This window comes from Meleagris gallopavo, chromosome 1 (genome assembly GCF_905368555.1).
Source record: "Meleagris gallopavo chromosome 1, MGAL_WU_HG_1.1, whole genome shotgun sequence".
NCBI classification, from domain to species: Eukaryota; Metazoa; Chordata; class Aves; order Galliformes; family Phasianidae; genus Meleagris; species Meleagris gallopavo.
In genome coordinates, this window is record NC_139404.1 from 22,382,650 (window position 1) to 22,408,528 (window position 25,879).

A 25,879-nucleotide genomic window follows, 5' to 3' on the forward strand; every position below is an offset into this window, starting at 1 on the left:
AAGAAATGAAACTCAGATTAAAATAAAAATTCAAATCTAATTTCTAAAGAAACTTCATAATCTTGGAAGCTTTTTGTTATTTTTGAATAATTCAAATTGTTTCTTAATTTTTCTAATCATGAACTTTTCTGATAATGAAGTTTAATATAATGGAACCATGAAAAGTTCTTTAATGTATTTAATACATTTTTTCACTCTTCTGAGATGCGTGCTAATATTGTCTGAAATCTGTATTCATGTTTTCCAACTATTTTTAAACTATAGAGAAGATGTTAAAAGCAAAACTTAACATACATTGGGAACAGTAGTTGGTACATGGAACAGATAAATGTGCATGGATAAGCACATTTCATAGTTATGTTCTCTCTTAGTTTAAATGCAATTTTAGGAAATGTATTGTTTAGAAAATTATTCCTAAATCTATTAAGCTGAACGGATTTAATGTTTTGATTTGTATGGCAACTCTAAGGCAGATAAAAAATAGCCTTTGAAAACTCTGCAGACTATTCATCTAGCAGCTGCTAAGTTAGGCTAATGTTTGTACTGACCCCAGTACTTTTACTCCGAGCATTATGCTGTTAGCTGTTCCAAGTAGCCTTGAACTATGAAGGCAGGGTTAGTCTTTACAAGTCACATTTTCTGTGAAGTGGCTATTGGGGACAATCTTTGCTGTCAGATAAACGTTTCTAAAGGAAGAATTACTGTTTAAATTGATGTGCCTCCTTGAAAAAATGGGGTCCCTAGTTTCTGTTAATTTCAGGAGGGAACTCTGTAGTATTATCTAAAAGTCTTTCAGATTTATTTTAAAAGCATTTACTTAAAGGCACTTTCTGTATGAAAAAGTGAAAGAAAGAGACTATGGAAAATGAAGTCTGTTTTATTATGCCTTCTATGGCCTATTAATTTGTTACCATCTATTCTGCTTTGTTGATGAAATTTTAATTTTGCCCTTGCTTGAGCATATTGTAAGACTTATATAAGCTGCAGCTCACTGTGCTAACAGAAAGGCTCTTTTAGGATGAACAATTGAAGTTCGTTTCATTTCTAGAGGACATTTAAAATAACTTATGAATGAGAGTTGTCAGACATGAAATGCTCTATTAATTAAATCTTATTCTAGTCTTTTTGCTTCTGCAGCTAAACCAACCCTTTAGAAAAAAATACATGGCCACCTTAATTATATAGGGGAAGACAAAAAGTATCCTTCACATTCCTTCGCCTGAATAAGAATAAGAACTCAATTCATCTAAATAATAACCCCATTAGCTGCTTAACTCAACAGTATACATGGGAAAATTTTCAACACACAACATAAGAAAGTGTTGATTGGGTGGATCGTTTTCAAGGGTTTGTTCTTCTGATGTTCAAAATGATAATTTTAAGTAAATCTGATCTGGCAGTGTTATCAGCTTCACACCGATTATGACTTATGATAAAAGTGTGTGTTCATGTACATGCTAATGCTTCTTTATCTTTTGAAAAACAGCAACAATACCATTCAAAAATAGATGACTTGGTTGAAGAGACTGTGAAAGAAATTATTTCACTCCTTGTTTCAAAGGTAAAACAATTCAGATTTTAATTAATTTAAAAAGTAAGAAATATATTTCTAATTGCTGAACTTCCGAAGTGTCTTTTAGTGTCATACAGGCTTACAGTACAGTTGGAGGGGAGGAAACAACAACACAATTTGTAACGCATTGTCATCCAAATAATGTCACATTTACAAAATTAAATTTTATTAACTGGTAGGTGAAAAATGTCTGTGCAACTGCTGATCAGATAAAACCAGTAAGACCTGATTATGTCAGTATTGTCCCAGATAACACCATGTTTTACTTTTTGTTTAATGAAAACTTTCTCTCCATCATCAGATAGTATTTAAATAATTTTGTATATAAAGCTGAACAACATCCAGAATGTAACTTTTTAATTTTGCTTCACAAACCATTTAACTTAGAAGTGTATTATAAGTTGTTATTTCCTGTAATTGCCTTTGCAGATTTTTTTTTTTATGTCAAAAGGAAACATGTTTTGGCATGGTATAAATACTTGAATATTTCAAGAAAATTTAAATAACATCTTGTGTTACTGTAGCACTCCAGTAAAAGTCTTAAGTGCTTAATGTAGAAGAAAAGGCTTTCAGTCTGAAGGACATGGCAAATAATGACTAGAGAACATAAACATTTTATAAGATGTTTTGCTGTCTGTGTATTGCAAACTACACAGAAATATCTGATTTTTCAGAGGAGAAATTAGCCTTGCATTTATAAATTGTGAGTTGGAGAGAAAAATTAAGACCATGCTCATATTTTCCTTATGCCTTTGTTTTTGTTAGTTACAGCTTGCTGGCAGGGGGTGAGAGGGAGCAAGAATCTCTTTTAGGAGTGACCTTCTCCTGTACATGAGTTGGAGAGGGAGTTTTTTTCGGATTGTTATAGAAGTTTAAGCATGGTTGATAAATGTGTAAAAAATGTAAAACTGTTTTCTGTAAAGTGCTTATTAAAGTAAACATAGCACCAAATTGTTCACATTGACAGCACTGAGATTTATATGCAACCTGTCAGGTTTTTTAGAATTATTGAAAATGCAGAGGAGGAAATTAAGTGAAAGCAAATCACACCATTAGAAGTCAATCCTTGAAATGTTTTTTAATGTATATGATATTATTGAAAGAGGAAAATAATCATATTCGTTCTAGACATAGATACAAATTCTACGGACAATTGCCATCAGTGAAGAGGGATATACATTATTAGTTATCACATACACTGTTACAAGAGGTTGAAAGAACAGGAAGCAAATATTCTGTGTCATAGGCCATTAGGAGCTTAACCAGGCTCTCCTAACTTGTGATGTGAACTGCCACTGACATCCTGATTGCTTCTGTTCCAAAGCAGAAAGCCTCTGAAGGTGCAGAGTAAGGCTGATGCTTCACTCTCTTTTGGCTGGGAAAAAATGTGCATTATATTCCTGCATGTTCATTATTTTTCAGCTATTTTCATTACTGTTTGGCCTTTGCCTCCGTATTATTTGCCTCAGTATTATGTTCCAGTGGAGTAAATGTTTCCATATTTGTTTTTAGCTGCAAGTAATTTAAGAAAATGAAAAGAACACTGCAGTGAGATTCTACTTAGAAAAGATGAAACTGTGACTTTTATGTGTAAGACTTACAGAGCTAAAGCATTTAACAAATAAGAGAACAGCACTAAACAGTGGAACAAAGCACAGTGTGTCTTAGAATAACCAGTTCAGAGAATCAGATGCTCTTAAAGCTTCACAAATCTGTACAGTGAGAGCTCAGAAAAGAAGTTTCCAGCTTCATAACTATGTCTTTCATTTAAATGGATATCCTTGACACTGTGGTGTTTAAATTCCTGATTTTTTGTGTCCCACTTGTATTGGAACCATTTCTATCCCACTTGTGTTGGAACCATTTGTTGGCAATGTGTACATGATGTTTTTTGTAACCCTTCCACACAGTGGATATTTGCACAATGTGACTGAACACCCTTGGGCAGACGGCATCCTTACCACTCAGATAAAATGAGTATGGGAGTCTGCAACGCATGAGCAGCAGCTTCTGCAGGCACAGAACAGCAAGGCAGAGAGATGGCATTTGATCTAATAAGGGGACTCTAATTAAACTGTGCATGGAGTGCAGAAACAACCACGTTCTCTCTGGTAGCTCATGAAGTGGTTTAATTCCTTGATTGGTGCTGACATACTAGTGTCTTAATTAATCGCTGTAATATGACAGGTTAGATTGATAAATGACAAATGTAGGCTTGCACTTGCTCCTGCTCCTTGAACTGTTAAGAGCAGGGCTTATTGTAAAGTGATGATCTCAGTTCCTCTGGAGGTGACACTGTTGTGACACTGTTACAGTGCCCATTAACAGCATGCCAGATGGAATTTTGTTCTGTCCTCACACTCATAAAATGATACTCATGGTTGTTGGAATGACTGTATTGGAGCAAGGGATGACTTTTAAAACGATCTTTATACAAACTGGAAGGCAATTTGTATGTGTAAAATAAATGTGGACACATACAATGGCTGGCAGATACTTTGTCATACTCTGTAAGAGACTTATGTCACGGAGGAACATGTTTTAATGCTAATTTAGGCACTTTAAATATTAAGGCTACAATTAATTCAATGAAAATAATGAATAATTGTGAACAATGGAGTCAGAAATAAATTCTGGCAAAATGGCCTTTGCATGTTACTTGAGAGTCGCAGGTGGAATCACAGGCGAAAAGACCCTGCCATAGCAGAGATGTAGGGCCTCTGTTCTCATGCCCCATACTGGCCATGCACATCCAGGAGCTGTCGCTGTTACTGGAGACAAACTGACAGAAAACACTAGTGCTATGACACTGCTGGATGAAACTGGTGTTGGGTTTATTTTCAATAACGAAGATAAGAGGAACGTGATGTTGACATAATAGGTTTTAACAGTTGTGCTCCATCATCTCTGAAGCTATGATCCTAGAAACTGAGGTCCTAGAAAATAACACTTCCTACCCAGAATACGTGTTAGATATACATACTCCTGTATTTAACCATGCAGTGCAAGGAAGGCAAAGAGGTATGTGTTAACAGGCTCACCTTGAGAGGAAATGCCAGTTGGTTTTTATTTCTGCACTCGTTAAACAGTGATATCTACCAATGTGGTCAGAAAGTGATCTGAAAAATGAATGCCTTCCATGATTTCAGCATTTTGTGAGCAGAAAAATGATCAAATTGGCAGTTTGCCATGTTGAACAATGGAAGTCTGAGGAGAAAAACTCACTGTCTCATTCAAAATATTTACTTCTCAATTGTGCATTTGGCTTTTGCTCTATGCTTTTCCTCCAGGTTGTTTCAGTGTTAGAAGGTGTGCTGTCCAAATTGTCAAGATATGACGAAGGCACCTTCTTCTCATCGTTAGTTTCATTCACGGTAGGTGTTCGAATTCACAGTGGTTTTGTTCATTCTGTGCATAATTCTAAACTTGTGCACAATCTGTAGTAGTAAGCCCTTACTGTGTGTTGTTTTATTTTTCATTTTCTAAAGGTGAAAGCAGCTGCAAAATATGTTGACGTTCCTGTAAGTACAACCTTTTTTTTTTTTTTTTTGCCATTGTTAATAATAATTCAAAAAAAAAGGCGCTTTTGTTGACTCACACTTTTTTTGTTGACATTTTGCTTTCTTACAGAGATTCATTACAGCTTTGCACACAGTCTTTAAACAGCCACTACAAACCTCAGAGGGCATTTCATTTCCCTTAAGCAACGAATAACTCTCAAAGCAAAGCTTAGAAAGGTTATTCTCAATGCACTTTTTCAGTTGTGGAAGAGTGAGGATTATAACCTAGATACTCTTTTGTAGGAGTCCTTCCATCATTTGGACAAAGTGCTCAACTGTAGAGGATAAGCAACAAGTAAAAGCATCATTTTTTACTGTGGAACCCAACCTTGCTTATTTAATCCCTTGCTTGTTAAACTTCTGTTTGATCTGCCACTGATTATGTGGTATTCATGTGGTGTGAATAAAAACTAAAAGGATTGCTCTTGGAGCTATTTTATACATAAAATTAAAATGCAACTATGAGAATATTTTCCTCAGAGTAAAATATTTTTCTTTTGAAAAGCACAAATACTGTCAGTATCACTGTCAAAAATATTCTTTGTTCTTTCAAAAGTGTCTGTTCTCTTGGATTTCAGTGTGATTCTAAGATAATCTTATTTTCCAAGCACAGGAAAAATAATTGAAATAATGTTAATGATGTTACATAAATACAATTACTGAATGGATGAACCCCAGACATTCTGGACTGTATGGTTGCCAAAAGTTCTTTCAGCAGTTCTATCTCCTCCTGCCCTTCCCTATCATATAGCTGCAGGTATGAAAGAGTATCAAAGAGGATCACAGTAGGCCCAGGACTGAATAGTTCTAAAAATATTAGTCTGTGTCTGAAATTCAATTCCGTGCAGTGATAAAAGACTTAGAGGTACCCCAGAATGCAACCCTCTCATTTGATATAGTTTCAAAAATATCCAAAATTGCACTTTTTTAGATGACTGCATTCTGCCTCCATGCCTCCATTTGAAGACATCGGTGGGTCACCTCAGCATTGTCTTTGGGGTTTTGGCATCTAGACTGCTGATCACATGGTAGATCATGAAGAGAAGTGGTTAAGAGGCAAAAAGGCTATTGTTTGGGTTTGGGCTGTTTTTTTTTAAAGTATGTGCATGAATTCATCAGAATTTTCGTCTTTGATTCTATGGTGAATATTTGGCAAAGCGTGGAAAATATGCTCTTTTATAGTGAAATATTATATTTACGAAGGAGATAATAGGAGAAAATGAAGAGAGTACTGAGCAGAATGTTTTAGAGATAGGATGAGAGGGAAAGATAAAAATTAAAAGTAAAGGATTAAGAAAGAAGAAGGACATTCTTGAATGGTTCTTGGTCATTTTGAGGAGAAGGTTAATTCTAATAATTCTAGTATTGATAGGCAACTCAGATATTAAGTTGTGGGACATAAGAACACACACTCAGCAGATGGCATTCTTCATCTTCTCAGGGCTGGACCGGGAAATGTGGACTCAGACTTGCATTTTGCTTACATGGTCAGTGTCACCATCTACCCTTCTGTTCATTAATCTTTTCAGAGAACTGTGAATAACTCCATCCAAAACTAAATGTCATCTTTTGATTTTAACCTGTTTAAGAAAGCATTCAACATAAGGCTCAATTTCTCAGAATGCTCTTTTAAGATTTGGTACGTGCACAGTCATAAGAAATTCCCAATGCTTTCTTCAACCACAGCACATAGGGATCTGTTAACACCTATGGAAATATTAGGGACAGTGCAAAATAACCCAGACTAAGAAAAGTAGTGTCAATGATAATTTATGTTTTCATAAAAATAATAATGAAAAAATCTAGTTGCTATTTTGCTATTTTTATTGGTAATTGTTACAATATGCTGTTCTCTGAAATGGAAGAAGTTGTGGTCATTGGGCTCATGAAAGAAAACCAAACATTTAGAGGAAAACAGCACAAACATTAGAAATATTAGTAGTACATCAGTGATGCAATTTTTCTCTTGTTAATGCTGTGCTTTGATCTTGAGAATGCAGGAACTTATTTAGTGCACTTTAAAAACAAACAAACCAAAAGAAAACCTCACCCAAATAAGTATTTTAGTTCCTCTTAAAGTCCAAGCAATCATTAGGAGATACAGAACTAAAACCTATTTTTTCTTTCTTTAGTGTTCTGTTCACATAGCCAGTTAATTAATGAGAAAAGGGAAAGAATGCAGCAAAACTGAGGGAAAAAATGTACATCAATCTCAAATTATTGTTATCTCTGAATTGTGTAGATAATTTCATTGTGTTTAGTTTCTCATCATGTAAGTCAGTTTTGCACACAAAGAATTGTATGTCTAACTTGTCATTTCTGTACACGTTTGCCTCATTTACAAATATAACCAACCAGAGCAATTACTTATACAAATTGAGCATCCAGTTACATGCATATTTATATACTTCTTTTTGTTCAGAAAGGTATGTTTAAATCCCTTTGTAGGAGCCAGTAATCTATGCCAGTCATTTAGAGGGCATAGAAGGAACCTAATCCTCCCGCACTCCATGTAGGCCACCTGTCATACCAAGTGCACAGAGGCCATTTGAAGGAGCCAGGACTGACAGCAGTGCACAACTTGCACAATGCCAGCCCTCTTACTCTGCTGTTGCCTTTATGCAGGGATCAAAGGTATGAAAAGGGGCCTCACACATGTGCCAGCATTTGACTTATGGGGTCCTGCAGAGGCCAAAGTAGGAACTCTGCCTCCTACCAGGCAGATACACACTGGGACCTTCCAGATACCTCCATTTCCAAATACAACACTTCTGTTGCATTACCTATTCAACTGATTTTGAGAAGTAAGCAACTTTTTTGGGAAATCAGTCTTTATTAAGATGTGGCCATACTGTATCATTCCTTTTTTAATCAGGATTTCCTTGGAGACCTCTGTTTACAAATAAAGAACACAAAATAGTCCTCATCCTCATGCTTCTCTTATCTTCCTCCTCCTTTGTACACCCAAACCTGGGAACCATCCTTCTGCTTTCAATCCATAGAAAACAAGCTACTGGAATAGAACAAGAGGAAATGCTCTGCATCATCTTTTTTAAGTCAGTGGTGCTCCTGAACTATTTGTTAAATGGAGATCAGGAGAACAAATGCTAATCAGACAGAAAGTTAAAATAACATAGTAGAACAGAATTGTTTGTTGGAAGTGGGAAAGCAGTTTCAGAGTCATCAGATTTTGTCATAGTAGCTGTAGCATAGTGAAGATCTTTTGCACCACAGAATTGCAAAGATCTGCAGCAGATCTGCAAACAGGGTGCAAGCCCTCTCACGCCTGTGTTGCCCTTTGATTTCAGTGGAACTGCATTTATATGAAAAAGTGTTTGCGTAAATGCTTGTAGAATTGCAGCACAACTGCACAACTGTTCTCTTATAAAATACACAGCTTAGCCTTTGCCAAGGTTGTTTTTTAATCTACTAGAAGATGCATTACAGGCAAGGAAACTGCATAACATCTTTTTCATTTAAGCAAAATAGTATTTTTTCATAACCATGTAAGAATAAAATGCTGCCTTTAAAATGAACTAATTGTACAAACTTTCCTTCATGGCTTAGGTGTTTTGGTACGTAAGAAATGAAGAGTGAGGATCCAGTCATGAATACAAGTAGCTTTCATTCCAAAAATATTTTAGTGATATCTTGTTCTATGATTCAAAGGCTTGAGTTATGACCCTCGAGTATTTAGAGAAGAAATTTCAGGCAGGGAAATTTTCCAGCATGCTCTTTCATTAGGTGGTGGACACTTAATAAGGAGCTCCTATGTTTCTCACAATGGCCCCCTCCAGCTCATCACTCCTTTTCATTTCATTGTTCCACCCGCGCTGCAGTTGAAACGCCTCTCTCCAGCAGGGGAGGGGAAGGGGGCAGAGAGGAGAGCACATACAAAATAGGAAGAAGTTAGTTGTTATGTAGTTAGCCTTTAGCATCTGCTCTCATCTTTGAAAAATGAATGCTTTGACAGGGTAGCAGCTCTGTAAGACTGCATTTTTCTGAATAATATCAAGAATCCAGGTATGCTTAAAATGCTGTGATGTTAAGAAATGTTCTGTGACAAATGCCAAAGTGAGAATAAACACCATGCAGATACTTACATGGTTTTTACTGAGATTCATGACAAACGGGTGCATTGTGAAAAGCTGTGCAGAGACGTAAGCGTATCTGTGCTATAGGGAGAAGCTGATGCTAGTGGCAGTGTTCAACTTGTTGCAAACCTTCCAGCAGCACAGCAAGTGAATATGTGGAACTCAAGGCCATGCAGCATTGCTTTTGACCAGACATCCCATTACCAGTGGCCCCCGCACGTGGCAGTCCTAATAGAGTTTCTACATCATCTTTGAAACGGGAATGAAGTATTTTAAAATTTCCCTCACTTTAAGTAGACATTATGACAGTGTTTCTCTGTTTAATGGTGAAAAGTTGTTTCTCTTTTATCTAAATTCATTGCTGTGAAAAAGTGAGTGGTGATCTGGGCCCTCCCACCAGTGCAGAGCAGAAGAGACAACCCGCACCTGTGGGATTAGGTGGAGCAGCAGGAAGTAAGAGCACTTGCAGTATATAATTAAGAAGGATTTTTTTTTTTCCCAAACAGCATGTTCATCTCACCAGGTTAACTAGTGATTAACCCTAAAAAAGAATGTGCCGAAGCCTACACCCTTGTTTAAACTCATTCACTTGCCAGTGTATTCAGTTACTTGTGTAACCAGCGACAAAGTAACCCAATTTACAACTCTTCATTTCCTGGTATTTTATTTGATGTCTTTGTGCTTCTGGTTTCTCCATTCATCTCTTTGTTTGGTTCTCTTTCATTTTCAGATAGGCAAAACATCTTGTCTGCTTGTTCTGAATAAAACAAACCTACAATAACTTTTTATCCATCATAAAAAAACACTTTTTTTTTTTCCTTGGGGAAGTTTTCAGACTGAATGCCTTTTTATGCTTACTCAGATAAATATACCAAGCTACATTTTTCTCCTAAAGCTGTGAAAATCTCTTTCTCCCATTGGTTCCTGCAAATGCTCTGCCTGACATACAGGGGAGTAAAATTTTATGTTTTGAGCACAGAAGTGGAGTCTTCAGGTTTGTCTGGTATTTGTAATTAAATTCGTGTGTGACTGTTACTTAAAATATATCTCAGTTTGTATGAGCTTGCATTTTAAGGTAGACCCAATTGCTTTTTTATTATGATTGGTATTGTACGTTCGTCTATGTCTTTTATTCTGAAGCTTAATACATGAAATAAAACAATGACAGGGTCTTGTAATCAGAGGTTTGTTTCTAATACATAAACCCTGTGGAAAAAAATAAAAAAAATGTATGGTGCTACACCTGCTTTGGTGCTTTGGCACTTATAATAGCTTTCTTTTCCTCTTTCATGTGTTCAGAGACAACAAACTCAGTGCATGCTGTATAGAGAGACAACAAACAGTTTGATATGATGTTGGCTCGTTCCATGTTTATTCTGTTTCACACACCATAAGCAAAGATGGTTAGTTTGCAGTGATTTTGGTGAGTTTTTAAAAAGAGAAAGTCATACTGTTGCAATATTGGTAATCTTCCTTACCCAGACATATTTCTACTGTAGAAAGACAGTGTTTAAAGGGAAAATTAATTTTTTTTTTCCACATTGATTTCAAAGATAATTATCCTGCACACATTAAAGAAGGATGAAGTGTTTTAAAGAACTGTAATTCTAATTGGTAAATGTCACCAGCTGTTGCAGTTACTCTTACTTGTGTATATTCTTTTAATGATTACACTCCCGTGCCACAAGATACATGAAAATATATTCACTAGGTGTGAAATTCCCATATGTCACAGCTTCAAGACTAGGTAAACAGCTCAGAGATAAGGGGAGAGTTAACGCTGATGAGAAATGTTATTTTTCTAGCTTTGACTGTCTGCAAGACAAACATTGTTTTATTTAACTAAAAGAATTGAACTAAAGGAAAAAAAAAAATGCATGAACCAGAGAACCAGCAGGTTTTAGCATTCAGTGGAAGATTCATTTTAGATTTGAATATGTATCTCCAAGAACCATAAATAAACCTTTCATTTATTAGATTATCTCCTTCACCCACCTCTGAAATTTCAGAGAATTTCCCCATTTTCTCTCCAAATTAAAACTAGCCCAATTTCTATAAATTTCCTATAACTGTTTTAACTGTTGGCTTTCTTCTGTACTTTCACAAATGAGTGTCTATAGGGACTCTGTGTAACTTTCAGTTTTAAATCTCCTTCGTTTCGATTTAGTTTCATTTAGAAACATCTCCATCAACTTTTAGAGAAAAAGGCACTTTTTTTTTTTAATGAATGAAATCCATTTATCTCTAACAGAGTTATTTTATCTATGGTTACTGTACATTTTTATTTCTGTGCTTATGATCAAGGTTTGTAATTCAGCCATAAATATAAATTGTCTCAGTTACCTCTTAAGAGTTTCATGTCGGTAGTACATGATAAGATTTATAAATGAAATTATCAATATAAATGCACAAGACACGTTAAATTGTTGGGTGTGAGATTTGGAGATGCTAGAATTGTTAAACCAGGCTGTCATCCCAAATCCTTTATAATTCACATTGTGCTAGAGCTTACTGTGAAGACGTTTGCTATAAAACTTCACCTTCGTTTGCGTGCCGTGAACTGAGAAAACAAGCAACAACAAAAGCTGTTATGCGGGAGCAACAGATACTTTTGCAAACATGCTGACATGGAAGTCTTTCCAAAGTGCTTGTGTTTGTTCTTGGTTCCTCCTATAGAGAAAGGTGAATTCAGACCCACTCTGTATATGCTACCAGGAAAGAGGACATTGCAGGCTGACAGGGTGAGGGTTTAGTGTGAAATAACATTTTGTGCACAGAGAGGTCCAGAAGTCCCAGCTGGGCAGGAAAGCACAGCTACAGTAACCACCTAGCTGACCTGACATTTGGGCAGCCTTTCTTGACCTGTTTAAGAGTATGGTATTAAAAATGTGCCTACTCCAGCATTCCCGCAGAATCCCGCATGGATTGGTGCAAGAAGGGAAATATTTTAGTCCTTTCTTGTTTCCTAGTCATTCTCTGAGCTGACTGTGCCTGTGCAACTGTTTCAGTAAAATGGGGCTACAGGTCTACTCTCATCCTAATGTTTTTGTGCCAATCTCACTCATTTGCTTTTAGTGAAATGCTTGAACTTTGAATGAGAATTAATAGAAACTAACATCAAACACAAAGTTCAGCTGTATATTGAAAGCAGATGGCAACAAAAATGACTGAATGAAAAAGGAACTGCTTGACATTTTTTAACCCTTTTCTGAGTGTGATGATAGCAGGATCTGGACCTTGAAGATGGGGTAGTTGTGATAGCCTTGCTAAAGACAAAGGGGAAAATGTCCTGGTTTGCCATTGATACAAGAACCAAAACTTCTTTCTTGGATCACATATGGCAGAGCAGATTTATGACTCCAAGCATTCATAAATTGTAATAAATAGTGAATTCTTTTGAACTTGCTAAGTAACTCAAAATTCATAGCAGATTTACTACATGCTGTCAATACATATGGAAACATTCTAACATAATCTCAGTTTTCATTAAGACTAAGTATAACTTCTTATGTCTCAGCTGTTGCATGGTCTTTCTCTTTCCCTTCCCTTGCTCTATGTTTCCACAGAAACCAGGGATGGATTTAGCAGATACCTACATCATGTTTGTTCGACAGAACCAGGATATACTTCGAGAAAAGGTCAATGAGGAAATGTATATAGAGAAGTTATTTGATGTAAGTAACTACCCTTACAAGCTTTGCAGGCATCACTACTACACTAGAGGGAATAAGCTGCATTTTGATGATATTTAACAAGCCATTAAGATGTTCTTCCCTGTTGATCGTTTTTTTTTCCTTTTTATTTCATTTATTGTCTTCAACTATCAAGGGTGGCCTTTCTTTAAACACTTTATGCATGGAAATTTTAAGTGCTAGAAGGCAGAAATAAAAAAGGTAGAAGATTGCTATCTGACATAGTCATTTTTCCAATGTGATTAGTCCAATTTTATTCCATCTTTTGATTTTGAGTGTGTTAATGGAGAGGATTTGATTAGTGTGATTTGTGGACTCTATCACAGAGTTAATTTCCCTGAATAAAGAGCTTTTATATATCTCTGCATGTTCATGTACAGAAAGAAGCCAGTTATACCATGTGCATCTATGGATTTGACAGACAGTTCTGTGGAACGACTTTTAGAAATTTCACTGTTACTTTTACTTTAAGACTCTTAAGAACTTTAAGTTGACTATTCACTGAATTGTCAAACTTCTATTCAAAATTTTGATCCTGCTTCTGCAAGTTCAGCATAATTTTCTTCATCTTTGAGGCTCACACTTAGCCAGCCTATATTTTTGCACAAAATCAGCTCCTACAGCAGCTTCTGCAGCTTCCCTCTAGCCATTCGTCAGCGTTGACGTGTCCCTTTTTCATTAAGAACAATCACCTACTCTACCAAAATTTTCTTTCTTCGAGGCTCTCCTATAAGGCCACTTGCAACACTCTTGGACACATTTCTGCTAATGAGCACTAATTTATGTCTAGTGTGTCCTTTTCTGATTTGCCTGAAGCAGAATTTTTAGGTGGCTGAAATTGTATCTTCTACTTTTTAATAAATTCAAAGCACTATACTTTTAAAATATCATTAAATTGAAGGTTATTTTATTATAAACTTGTATCAATTTACTTGACAATGATATTATTATGTAGGAAATCAAGCAGCAAAATAAGTCATCTTTGACACTGTGCAGTGCAATCCATTGCAAAACAAATTCTGGAACATAATACACACTTTGAAATGTATTTATTTGTGTGTCATCTTCTAAGTATTTTAGAAAGCTTTGCTGGCAGTTTCATTTAATTATGCAAGTTACAGCAAATGTTTTCATAACAGCAATTCACAGCCTTTACTGTGACACTACAGTTGTGGCAGTCACAGAAGGTCCCATAACATAGACTCTCAGCCATGGTATGTCATGTCAGTGTTTGTTGTTTGTTAGACTGGGTGGTCAAAATGAGATTTATCTCTCAGATTTTATATTTCCAGACACTTCCAGTCAGCTTTAGGGAAAAAAAAAAAAAGAAAAAAAAAAAAGTATCATCTGTTTTAATAAGCTAAGTGCTAATATGTGTGAAAAGAATGATTTTATAAAAGCTTTGATGCCCTGCAGGGGTAGAAAAATTATCATCCATCCAGCTGGCACCTTCACAAAGTACTAAAACCATATTAGCAACTTCTGCTTCAGTTTGCTTTTGCACTGAATCTGCAAGCATATGTTTCATTTTCAAGTTTCTATTTTTTGTTTTTCTTTGGGGTTATTTTTGCTTATGTTGTAATTTTCTGGATGTTAATAAAATTATGTGCCTAAGGCCAAGTCTAACACTTAGAGGAGCAACCACATTGACTTTGTTGACGTAATAGAATTGGACCAAGCCACAGGAAATGTCCACAATATAAACTGAACAGGGCCAGAGAAGAGCCCTGAGAATTAGCAACTGATCATCCATACTCTTACGTCATGCATATAGCTCTTGGCATGATTTGGGTTAGGCCAACATGTAGTAACCCAACGTACTATTGGGGTTCATATGGGCTGAGGGCCTCTCCCATGTGTTACTTCAGCAGTCAAACTTTTCACTGCTCATTCCTGTGCGTATGCAAGCCATGATGGACCACTTGACTTTGAAAAACAAAAGTGTTCTTATCCCCGTTTATTCAGTAGTATGCATCATGTGCTGTCATGGCCGATCATTAGTGCTGAAAGGAGAGAAGACATACATAGTTCTTGAAGTATGATGAGTATTATGCGTATCAAATATTTACCTGCATCTTTATTTTTCTTTACTTATGTCAGTTTCATATTTTTACATAAGAGCACGCTAGGAAATATAATCAATGGGACAGAATCAGATAAACGCAATAACAAAAACATAACTTGCAAAAATTTAAAACAAAGGCAGATGGCTATGTAAACTATGTAAACTCACCTTTCTTGAGATTAGTTCTGGGATTTATAACAGTGCAATTGACAAGAATTTGCCTATGAATTTTTGGAGGTTTTTTTTAGTTAGTAGTGTAACAGAACGTAGATACTGTTTTATAAATTCAATTTTATCAAGTTATATTTCAATAGCAAACACAAAATAAATTCAAATTTTTATGAAAATATATTTCAAGCTATTTGACTGACTGACATTGTACAAGGGCCGACCTGAAAGCAATGCCTCCTATTTTATTATGTTGGCCCAGGACATCAGAGGCAGATTTTGATGGTACGGCAGCAGAGGTTGAACCTTCCCACCAATATCCCATGATGTGTTGTTGTTGCTGTGTGACAAATGGCAGCAGAGGGGCAGTCTGCCAAATGGTGTCTGACATGGAAGCGTGTGTGAAGGGAAAGTGTGTCTTGAATTCCTCCACATGGAAAAAATGGCACCCACTGACATTCATTGATGCTTGCTGAATGTTTGTAGAGACCAAACAGTGGATATGAGAACAGTGAGGTGATGGGTGGCGCATTTCAGCATTGGCACCAGTGACATGAAAGACAAACCATGGTCTGGACAACCACACATAACTGTTACACCACAGAATGAAGAGTGTCTTGATCAGCTCATCCACAGCAGATGGAGCTGAGTATTGCCTTCAGTGCATTGGAAATGATGGTGGCAATGTTGAAATATTGCAAATTTTGCATGATGTGGGTCCCATAAAGGAACAGAAGGAACAGGTACACTGTATGCAAGTTTGTCAGGACCTTGTGAATCAATACAAAGCTGACAATTTCCTGGATTGCATCGTTACCAGTAATGAGATGTGGTGTCACCACTACGAGCCTGAGTCACATCAGCAGTCCATAGAGTGGTGACGTGAATTTCTCATGAAAGAAGAAGTTCCAGATGCAGCCCTCAGTGGGTTAAGTGATGTGTGCTGACTTTTGGGATAGGAAAGGGGCGATCGTTCTGGATTTCCAGGAACCTGAACAAACCATCAATTCTGATTGCTACATGGCAACACTGACGAATGTGAAGTCAGGCCAGAGAAGACAACCTTTCTCTCATGACATGACAACACCAGGCCCTGTATCAGTTTCAAGACTGTGGAGTACATTGCCAAATTTAGTTGGACTGTCCTAATACACCTACCATATAGTCCAGATTTGGTGCTTTCTGATGTCCATCTGTTTGGGCCAATGAAAGATGGACTATGTGGGCAGTATTTTCCTAGCAAGAATGCTATCATAGTAGCTGTGAAACAGTGGATCACCTCCACTGGTGCAGATTTTTATGAGTGAAGCATGCAGACTTCCGTTCATTGCTGGAATAAATGCATGGTTACTGGTGATGACTATGTAGAAAGGCGGTGTTTTGTAGCTGAGAATTTGCTCCATCAAGTAGTGTTATTGTGCTTTGTATTTGTTGTTTCCCTGGAAATAGAAAGGAGGCATTACTTTCAGAGCAACCTACATATGTCACTGCTGTTTTCCCCTTAAAATATACAGTATTATAAAATAAACCAGCTTAGCAAAATAAGAAAAGTGCATTTGGTTCTTGAGAAGCCCGGAAAAGCATTGCCAAGCTATACAAATATGAAAATTCAGAACAGAATTTAACTTGTGAATGTTTACCTGTGAGAGACATGCTCATTTTTTTTCTGGAAACTTTCGAAAAAGACTGGGCTGCAGGATTTTCTCTGCACAATTTTGAGCCATTTAAGTTCTGTTCTTCAGTGCCTTTGATCATGCAGCAGAATAAATGTGGTTTTTTTTCCCTTTTCCCTGAATTACTTGGCTTCTGGTTGCATTTCATTACTTACTTTCTCTGGGAGCGGTATAGACAGCAGGGACAATATGGCTTGGTTCCCCTGGTAGCACCAGTCACAGGTTAGCATGCCATCCTCTTCTCATCTTTAGTCACCAGGTTTAGAGTCACAAAGAGTTATTTGCTTGGTCATTTTATCAAAGATGTTTAGGACTTTGTTCATTCCGTAGTGGTTCTCTTCCTAGTATCAGCTAACTTTACCTACCAGAATTCCTTCCCATCCCAGGAATTTACGACATATATTTCCTATCATCTGTAGCAGTTTATAGTTGTGCATTTTTTTTGCTTGGTTGTTTGTTTTTAGCACAACAGCACTTAGAGAGCGCTAGCAAGGTTTTGTAATACGTTGTACCTGTGGATGATCTACAGTATTTCTGGCTTAAATGTCTGTTCCGTGTTCATGACATGATTTAGTGGAGGGCTGTTAGAGTTAGGGTAGTATGATTAGGTTGCACTTGGACTTGATCTTTTCCAACCTGAGCAATTCTATGATTCTATGATTCTATGATTCCTGAAGGCTTAATTGATCCATATGAGTTCTTCCAATCTCATATGCCACCAGTGCAATCCAAAACAATGAACTTACATTGGAGCAAGTTTGCATCTCTAAAAAACTCAAAGGAAAAATTTTCTATCATTAGTGCTGCAGTGACCCAGGCAGAATCAGTGCATGGCAACTAAATCATGTGTTTATTTAATGATTTAGACTTTTAATTCAGGGTAAAAGGATCAGCCACTGGAACTTCTTTAAGCCTAATAATTTAAACCAATACATTATTTTTTTAAAATAATTGGTAACAAAATATTTTAGAAACAGTTATACTTTTAGCATTTTTCAAACACTGGTTCAAAAATTATTCTCAGAAAAAGCTGTTAGAGTAATATTTAGTGAATGAGAAAATGAAACATTTAATAGAATTACACAAACCTACGATAAATCTAAAATGCTACTATTTTGGGTGAGCCCCCTCTTATTTATAATCTACCTCCTCGATGACGTAAGAACATTTGTGCTGCCTATCACAGAGTAGAGCTCTGTATCTGATCACAAAATTGTCAGAAGTAAAAAATATCCATCTGTAAAATTCACATGGAGTCTGGTTCAGCACTATCAAAATTGGAGGAAGTTTAGCCGTTGGCTGCAAAGAAGCCACACTGTGTCCATAAATATGTCAGGTTATCATCACTGCCTAGACTTAGATTCATGTTTCTACTTGAATTATTCAAATGGGATTAATTCATGTTTTTTACTATTTTAAATGACATTAGATTTATAAATTAAAAACACATTTTAATTTGTCTAACAAGCTTCAGCTTTTAAAGCTCTGTAATAGAACACTGCGTAAAACATTGTTGGAGTTCTTTCTGTAGGAATGTAAAGTTCTTAAGTGTTACTTGGGTAGATTCTAACTTTCTTCTACTTTTTGCACCTAAAGTATGACTAGTATTGTGTCAACACACACACACACACACACAAAAATATTTTCAAATATTTTCCCTTCAAAATAGTTTTATTTGCCTTTAATAACTTTATTTTATAGACTGTTTGTGTCGAGTCTCTAATGAAAAACTTAACAGGATAAACAGATATACAATTCTAATTTTATTGGCTATATATGTGATGATATTTCTATCCAATAATTGTTTGCTACTTTAAGAAATAAAGAATTATTTAAGAGAACAATTTTAACCTATCAGTGTTCAGCCACTGATAGAACTTGAAAGTTTTTACACTGATGCAGGCTTATCACAAATACAGCAAAGTAGTCAGAGTGCTAATAATCATTGATCTAGTAATCACTGAATCACCAAAGTTGGAAAAGACCTCCAAGATCATCCAGTCCAACCATCCACCTACCACAAATATTTCCCACTATCCATATCCCTCAGTACAACATCTAAGCAAGTCTTGAACACCTCCAGGGACAGTGAGTCCACCACCTCCCTGTACAGCCCATTACAGTGCCTGACTCTTCTTTCAGAGATGAATTTTTACCTAATATCCAACCTTTATCTCCCCTGGCACATTCTCTCTAGTCCTATCGCTAGTTATGTGGGAGAAGAGGCTGACCCCTGCCTCACCACAACCTCCTTACAGGCAGTCATAGAGAGCTAGAAGGTCTCCTGAGCCTCCTCTTCTACTCACTTAATGATCCCAGCTCATCCTGCAGAGGTCAGCGCTGGCAAGCAAGCCTACTGATTGGCTTGTCAATGATGGCACCTGTTAGCAATGTTGACTTTGGTCCTAAACCCTGTCTCTTACGGGTGTCAGACTGGCGTGGTGTGACTGAACAGGCCAACAGGACCCTCACAGGGGCTGCTCACATCTGTGCCTGTCCTGGGATCTGTGGCCTCACACAGCAAGTGCATGGATGTTGGTGGTGAGGGTCATACACAACTTGCTTTGGAGTGCTGAGACCAAACATCTTTGTGAGCAGTATAAATGCTTAAGCACTTCAGATTTCCATAGCTGCTTTTGGCTTTTGTATTTCAAAAGATCAGGCATTAAGTGGTTTTTGTTTTTTTTTTTTAAAGAAGCTTGTACGTCATCAGCAATGTGAACTAAATGTTGGTAGTGTTTCCTTATCACAACCACTATTTTCCCTTTCTATTAGTAGGAAGGGATGGATTATTTAAGTTTGGTAATGTACTTGAGGTTATTTGAGGTAGGAATTATTCTCCAAAGATTACTGTGTTATGTACTTCATTCTCTGCCTACATGGATTATCAGATTAATTTCTTTGCCAACTTACCTGCTACTACGTTTTTAGCAAATGCTGCCCTCAACTGCATCATTTGTTTAGTTTTCTGACCTTTTACCAAAACCATTTTAAAAATGTACAACTGCTTCTCCCTGGCACACGAGTTAACCTTGGGCTGGTGATGCACAGCTAAGAGAAACACATTTTACATGAGAGCTTTCTGTACAACCAACTCTTTGTGCTGCTCATGTCTACCTCAAAAGCAACGTGAGTGCAGTATTCAGTATTCAACAATGTTCTATGAGAAAAACTTCAACTGTGACTTTTTTCCCATTCTCAAATTGCTTCCTGTCACATTAATTTTAATAAGTCATCTTACCTTACATTATTATGTAATTATTTGCAAGTGTATAATCTGACAAAAGCTCTACTTTTTGATCTAGGTTCTATGCCAAAGCAACTTGGGCAAGTTAAGACTAGGTGGAAGTGGTTGAAGGCCACGTTTGAATCATAAGCTGTGTTTGTATTAAACTGAGAAATATGAGAGGACCGTGCCTAATTACTTAAGAGACTCAACAAAAAATGGATTGTAGCTTGTTGATCTTCTCATTTCTTTGATAAGTCAGAATAATCTTCAAGAAATATGTGGCCTTCTTTCTCGGATTCTTGAAATTTGATCACAGTGCAAAATTGTCCTTTGGCACAAACCCAGAAATACACATCTTTGCATGATGCACCTGGACATATGTGGCAGGTCTGGTAGAATCAGCTAATTAACAACACAGGCTTAAACAGGCACCTCATCTGGCAGTGTAGTTAGTTGCCTGATGGTGCTCAGCAGGATTTGGTAGTGCTTTTTATTTTTCTATCCTAATGGTCTGCTGCCCACCTAATTTTGCCTTATTGTCAGCCACTACTTACCACAGCTTGAGGCCCTCCCAGGAGGCTAAATTATTATCAAAGGATTAGGGAGATGTAGCCTTGCAGCTCTGACATTTCTGATTACTTGTCTATGCCAGAACACTAATTAGCTGTGACTAATTAAGAAAAATGTTCCTGCCATAGAAAACCATTTAAAAGAACTGAGAAGTAGAAAAGCAATTGAAAATCTGAGCAGTGCTCAGATTTTCCGATGGTCTTTAGATTTTCACCAAAGTTTTAACTCACCTTTAATTATGTCTAATATTTTACAGGGAAAATAGAAATCTCTTGATATGAGAACCACTCTGCAGCTTTCACTTCACTGAGGGGAATTCTGGTCACTTTAAAACAGTTTGTCATGTCTTTTTCAGTAAAAGAATTTTACAGAAAATCATAGGCAGTGTCACCAAATTCGGACTGGAAAAGTACTATATTAACGTGCTGAAATATCTGAATTTCTTCTGCAAGATGCAAGTAGCACTTTGCAAATTTTCTTTCAAAGTCTGTTTAAAGTTCACTAAATTATTTCTGGTGATTTCAAGTATATCCATCTGGTTTTTTTTGTTTTCTTTTGTCTTTTGTTTTTTGTTTTTAGTATAGAAATCTTTGTAAACGAAAAATGGTTCACTCGAATGCTGAGAAAATATAATTCCCATCTGATTTCATATATTAGAGAAGGGTTTTTTTTTTTTCTGTGATACGCTGAGAAAAGGAGTGCCTGCTCTTGGAGGGTGCTGATTATGCTGCTATCAACACAGCAAAGCTCAGTACTGTTGAGCTCAATAGGACCACAACACACTTAAGGCAAAGCATGTGCTTCAAAGTTTGCTGCTTCAGGATCAGAATATTCAGCACTTTGTAAACTGTTTCACAGAATAGCCGAGTGCTTTCTTTGGAGGAAACTTCTACACAATGGCTGCGTTTGTGCCGCTTCTGATTGGATTCATTTCCCTGCTTCTTCAGTTTTGATGCTGTTTTTAAATTTCTGAGTTTCCGTCTTGTTACCTGTCCAACAGCTCAAAAAATAGCCAAGTGCTTTTCTCTAGGACACTGCGTACCCCATAGCTCAGTCTGCATTTGGTATTCATGGAATAGATGTCTGCCACCCTTTTCACACTAATGTAATCATATTATTTAAATCTTCCCAGCAGGAGAGTAAGAATCTATGAAATAGATATTCTGATACCTTACTAAAAGAGCTTTTGCTTTTGGGGTATAAAAGGGAAAGAAAGAACTGTTCTTCAGGACACTGAATCCAATATCCTAATATTCAATCCTACCCTCTAATTTCCAAGAATTTAATGAGAAGGTCACTTTTTATTTGCAAAAAGAGTAACATGTAAATTGTAAAAGGCAATCGAAAATGTGGATCCTGATTCAAAGCAGGAAGACGGGAAGAAAAAAATCCCAAATTCAAGATTTTAAAGCCAATCCATTATTTTTTTCTTCCTGAGGGAATTGTATCATAGAGATAGGTTGAACCACCAGGTTTTTTGCTTGTTTTGGCAGGAGGGGCTATAATACTGGGAGCTTGCAGTGCAGTTTCCCCATAGACGTTCTTGGTCTATACTGTTCAATCATTTATTTAATGTAGTTAAATGCATCTATCCATCACTCACAGTATCCATTCACTAAAAACAATAACAAATTCTATCAAATAAAAGAGAACTCCTTCCAACATCCAGGCACAATTTAGTCCTTTAACCTTTTTATCCTGCTAGGCACAAAGTAGCAGCATCTCATTCCAGGCACTGCATTTTTTTTTCTCTTATCTCAACGGCTTGAAATGTGTCTGGCAACTTAATGGAATCAATTGAGCATGGCCTACTATAAAAATATAAAACAACACTGAAACTTTAGATGAGTCTGTCAGTAAGTGTTAACTGTGGCTATAGCTTTCACATTCTACGCAGTCAAGAGAAATCAATAAGGATTGTACCATTTATATTGTCTTATCTAATGTTTGTTCACCATGAAGTGCCAGGCACAAGCACCATCTAGGGAATATTGATTTCTTGATGTACTGTAATTCACACACATCCAAACAGCAGGAGAACCATGTGGTTTCTGAAACCCTGCGTGCAAGCCTGATATTTTTACTTGTGCTTCATTTGGGTTAAGCTTAGTTTAAAAAGCAAAATCAAGTAAAACACTCGAAGTGTTCACAAATAGACACACAGCCGCATTGCTGACCTTCTGACAAGAAAGATGGTGTTAGGAAGTATGAGAATAATCTTGTTTTATTAAAATTGGTTGGATGTAACAGAAAGAGGTTGCTAAGTTGTAAATCAAACCAGCACCAGGTGAGGCTGCTGCAGAGTGCACCGAATCTGCTGACAAAGTTTGTGAGCCATCAGTGGAAGGAGCTTCATAGCCTGCTTCATCGAGGGGTGCTGAGGCTTACACACTGATGTATGTGTGCAGAAGTTTGGACCTACACAGAGATCATGTCCTTTAAATATTTTCAAGTGTTTTGTCATGTTTTCTTACTTTACACGGTGTTGACTGTCCTTTAAACTACATTGTACCAAAAGCAATCACGGTGTGCAAGACAAGCACTGCAAGTATTGAGTAGAAAAATCAGCTCAAAAGAAAAAAATAAAAAATAAAATAGCCCCACTGTAAAATCTGCATGGCTGAAAAAGTGCAATGGAGTCAGAGATAGATTGAAAGCAAATCAGGCACCTGTTCAATCCAAGGACACTGCGGAGGAGGGAAGGCAGAGGAGGCAGGTTGAGGCTGTGCTCTGTGTGGGCACTGCCCCATGTGCTCCCAGGCCTTGTGCCCAGCAGAGGAGTGGCTGCATCACCGTGCATCTCTCTGCAGCCAACCCCATTGTGTGCTGCTGCAGTGCTGTACGGGGTAAATGAGTGATGAGCCAAGGCTGCTGGGGGGGGAAGAATAAACTGCATGTGGATATTCACGTAGGGGAGCCCCCTGTTATTTTAAAGACTCTAATTAAAATACATGCTTAACCTGTATTTAACCTGAAGCAGGGGTTTATATGGAAGATGTCAGGGCGAGAAGTACTAGCATGAGGGGGTACCCAAAAGCTGTATCACAGAGTGTAGCCCAGAGTTGGTCCACCTGGCATTTGGTGCTTGGCACAGAGGTCTCATTCCAGGGACTCCTCCAGAAACCCAGGATGGCCGGGCAGTAGCAGGCATGGTGCCTCAGTGACCTGTCTTACAGGTGGACTGAACAGGGACCTTCGACCTTGGTAATGCTACCAAGTGCATTTAGCTGTGTTTCTGCAGCTGCTTGCATTCCTAGGGTTTGTAAAACTAGAGCTTGTATAGCAAGAGGTTAGTGTTGTAATGATGAAAAACTTTCACACTATGTTCATTTGTTTATTTTGAGGATCCAAGCTGGTTTTCATTTCAAAGTCATTCAAGTGATGTTCCCCATTCTGTGCCTTGGAGGATGTTTGCAGATACACCCAAAGTGCAACACAACACAGTGCAGAGAGACTAACAGTGTTTGCTCCAGAGAGTTTTAGCACCAGAATAACCTATGGAAGTACTGTTCACAAGTAGACTGCATATCCAGAGCGGAGTGGGCAAACTGTTTGTGCTGTTAGTCTCTTGTGGTCATGAGCATTATGTTAGTGCCTGGTGTTTAAAATCAGAACAGTGACATTACATATGTCCAGATAAGGAAGGGAGTTCTGTATGTCTAATTTTGCAAATTTCCAGTTTCCCTGCGCACCCACCATATGTGAAGAAGCCAGAAAAAAAAAAAAAACAAAGGTCAGGAGCATTATAAAGTAAAATAAATATTGTACACAATGTATGGAGAGTTGAGGACTGTATATTTTGTAATAAATATGTATATTTATTTGTGAATTGGCAGCAACTCCATGGCAACTAGTCAGCTTCTAATTATAAGCCTTTTTTAAAGCAGGAAAAATTTACTTTCCTCCTGAAAGATACACTTTTTGTACATCAGAAATGTTTTGCTATTTCAGGAAAATAAGAGGGAGGGAGAGGAGAGGAGAGGAGAGGAGAGGAGAGGAGAGGAGAGGAGAGGAGGGGAGAGGAGAGGAGAGGAGAGGAGAGGAGAGGAGAGGAGAGGAGAGGAGAGGAGAGGAGAGGAGAGGAGAGGAGAGGAGAGGAGAGGAGAGGAGAGGAATGATGTGCTTTGTGCTTAAACAGAGCTTATAATTCGAAATCAGCAAACTAAGGAAATCTCAGTCCTGATCAGTGTATCACAAGACATACACGTTGAAATAGATCACAGTGTGTGGTTTCTTTCCCACTTCTCCTTTCCTATTGCGTGTAGCTGCAATTTTAGTCTGTGAACATTTTTGCATATCACAAAATTGGATGTTCGAAGTGCAGTTTAATATTTAAGGCCTGTGGGAGGAAGCAAAACATGGAAGCTTTTGTAGCTTGAGACACTTTCAGGAAGATGGCTTGGTAAGTGCGACAAAGCATTAGAACCCTAATATAGTGGTGGGGAAGAAGAATTGTGCTTCAGTAGCTTGGTGCAAAGAAGGAGCATGTAAGGGAACAGGAGGCTTGAGACCATGACAGCAGAAATGAGTGACACAGCCATAAGGGGAACTTTTGGACAGGTTCTTAATGAAAATATGGGAAGGAATTGATGTGAAATGTGGGACTGTAGATAAATAGAGTTTATTTGTATTAAACTTAATATTGATTTAGTCATTTGTGTTTTTAAGATCCAGGTCTTTAAACATCTGATTTTTAGTGTAGGGAGAAGGCTTCATTTGTTTGTGCAGCTCGCTAACGCCATGGTTCCAACAAGGTTCACTCCAGGAATTTTCCACTCATGCTTAGACTCGTTTTTATTCTTTTTCTTTTTTTTTAAATGAATATTCCTAGAGGAAAAAAAAAATAGGAATTGCAAAAGTAATAGAAATAGTGACATGGTGATCCCTAAAAGCAGTATTATTCTCCTTGAACTTTCTGAGCACCTAAGAAAGTGTGAAGGTTAGCCCTGAAACCTTCCAGATTTGATGCCTGATGAGAGGATAAATTGTTGTTTGATGAAAGAATGCATTTAAGTTTTAGTATTTGTGTTGATTATAGATATTTTAAATACTGTAAATAATAAAACAAATGTGTCCTGGATATAATAAATGTACAAGAAGTGTAGGTGAAGAAGTGCTTGAGCATTGTTCATAAGCTGGAGATAGAATTCTGACTCTGCGCAGTTGTAATGTCAACTCTTTCTCCCCGTATTCATTATAATAATGTTGAAACACTGGGGGAAAAAAAAAAAAAAAAAAAAAAAAGAACAACCATC

The 25,879-nt window shown here is 37.2% G+C and overlaps 1 protein-coding gene across 14 annotated transcripts in view; it reads left to right on the top strand.

Moving 5' to 3' along the window:
* CADPS2 (calcium dependent secretion activator 2) overlaps positions 1 to 25,879 on the top strand; it is a 299,343-nt gene that overhangs the window by 262,669 nt on the left and 10,795 nt on the right. For 11 of the 14 annotated variants that reach the window (XM_085218528.1, XM_085218536.1, XM_085218532.1 and 8 more), the window contains 4 exons: positions 1,487 to 1,561; positions 4,864 to 4,947; positions 5,062 to 5,094; positions 12,794 to 12,901. In XM_085218528.1, coding sequence (XP_085074654.1) covers positions 1,487 to 1,561; positions 4,864 to 4,947; positions 5,062 to 5,094; positions 12,794 to 12,901 — 300 coding nt within the window. Of the gene's footprint in view, positions 1 to 1,486; positions 1,562 to 4,863; positions 4,948 to 5,061; positions 5,095 to 5,203; positions 5,554 to 12,793; positions 12,902 to 25,879 lie in introns of those variants that run through there. The other 3 variants (XM_085218604.1, XM_085218565.1, XM_085218610.1) reach the window with 3 other exon arrangements.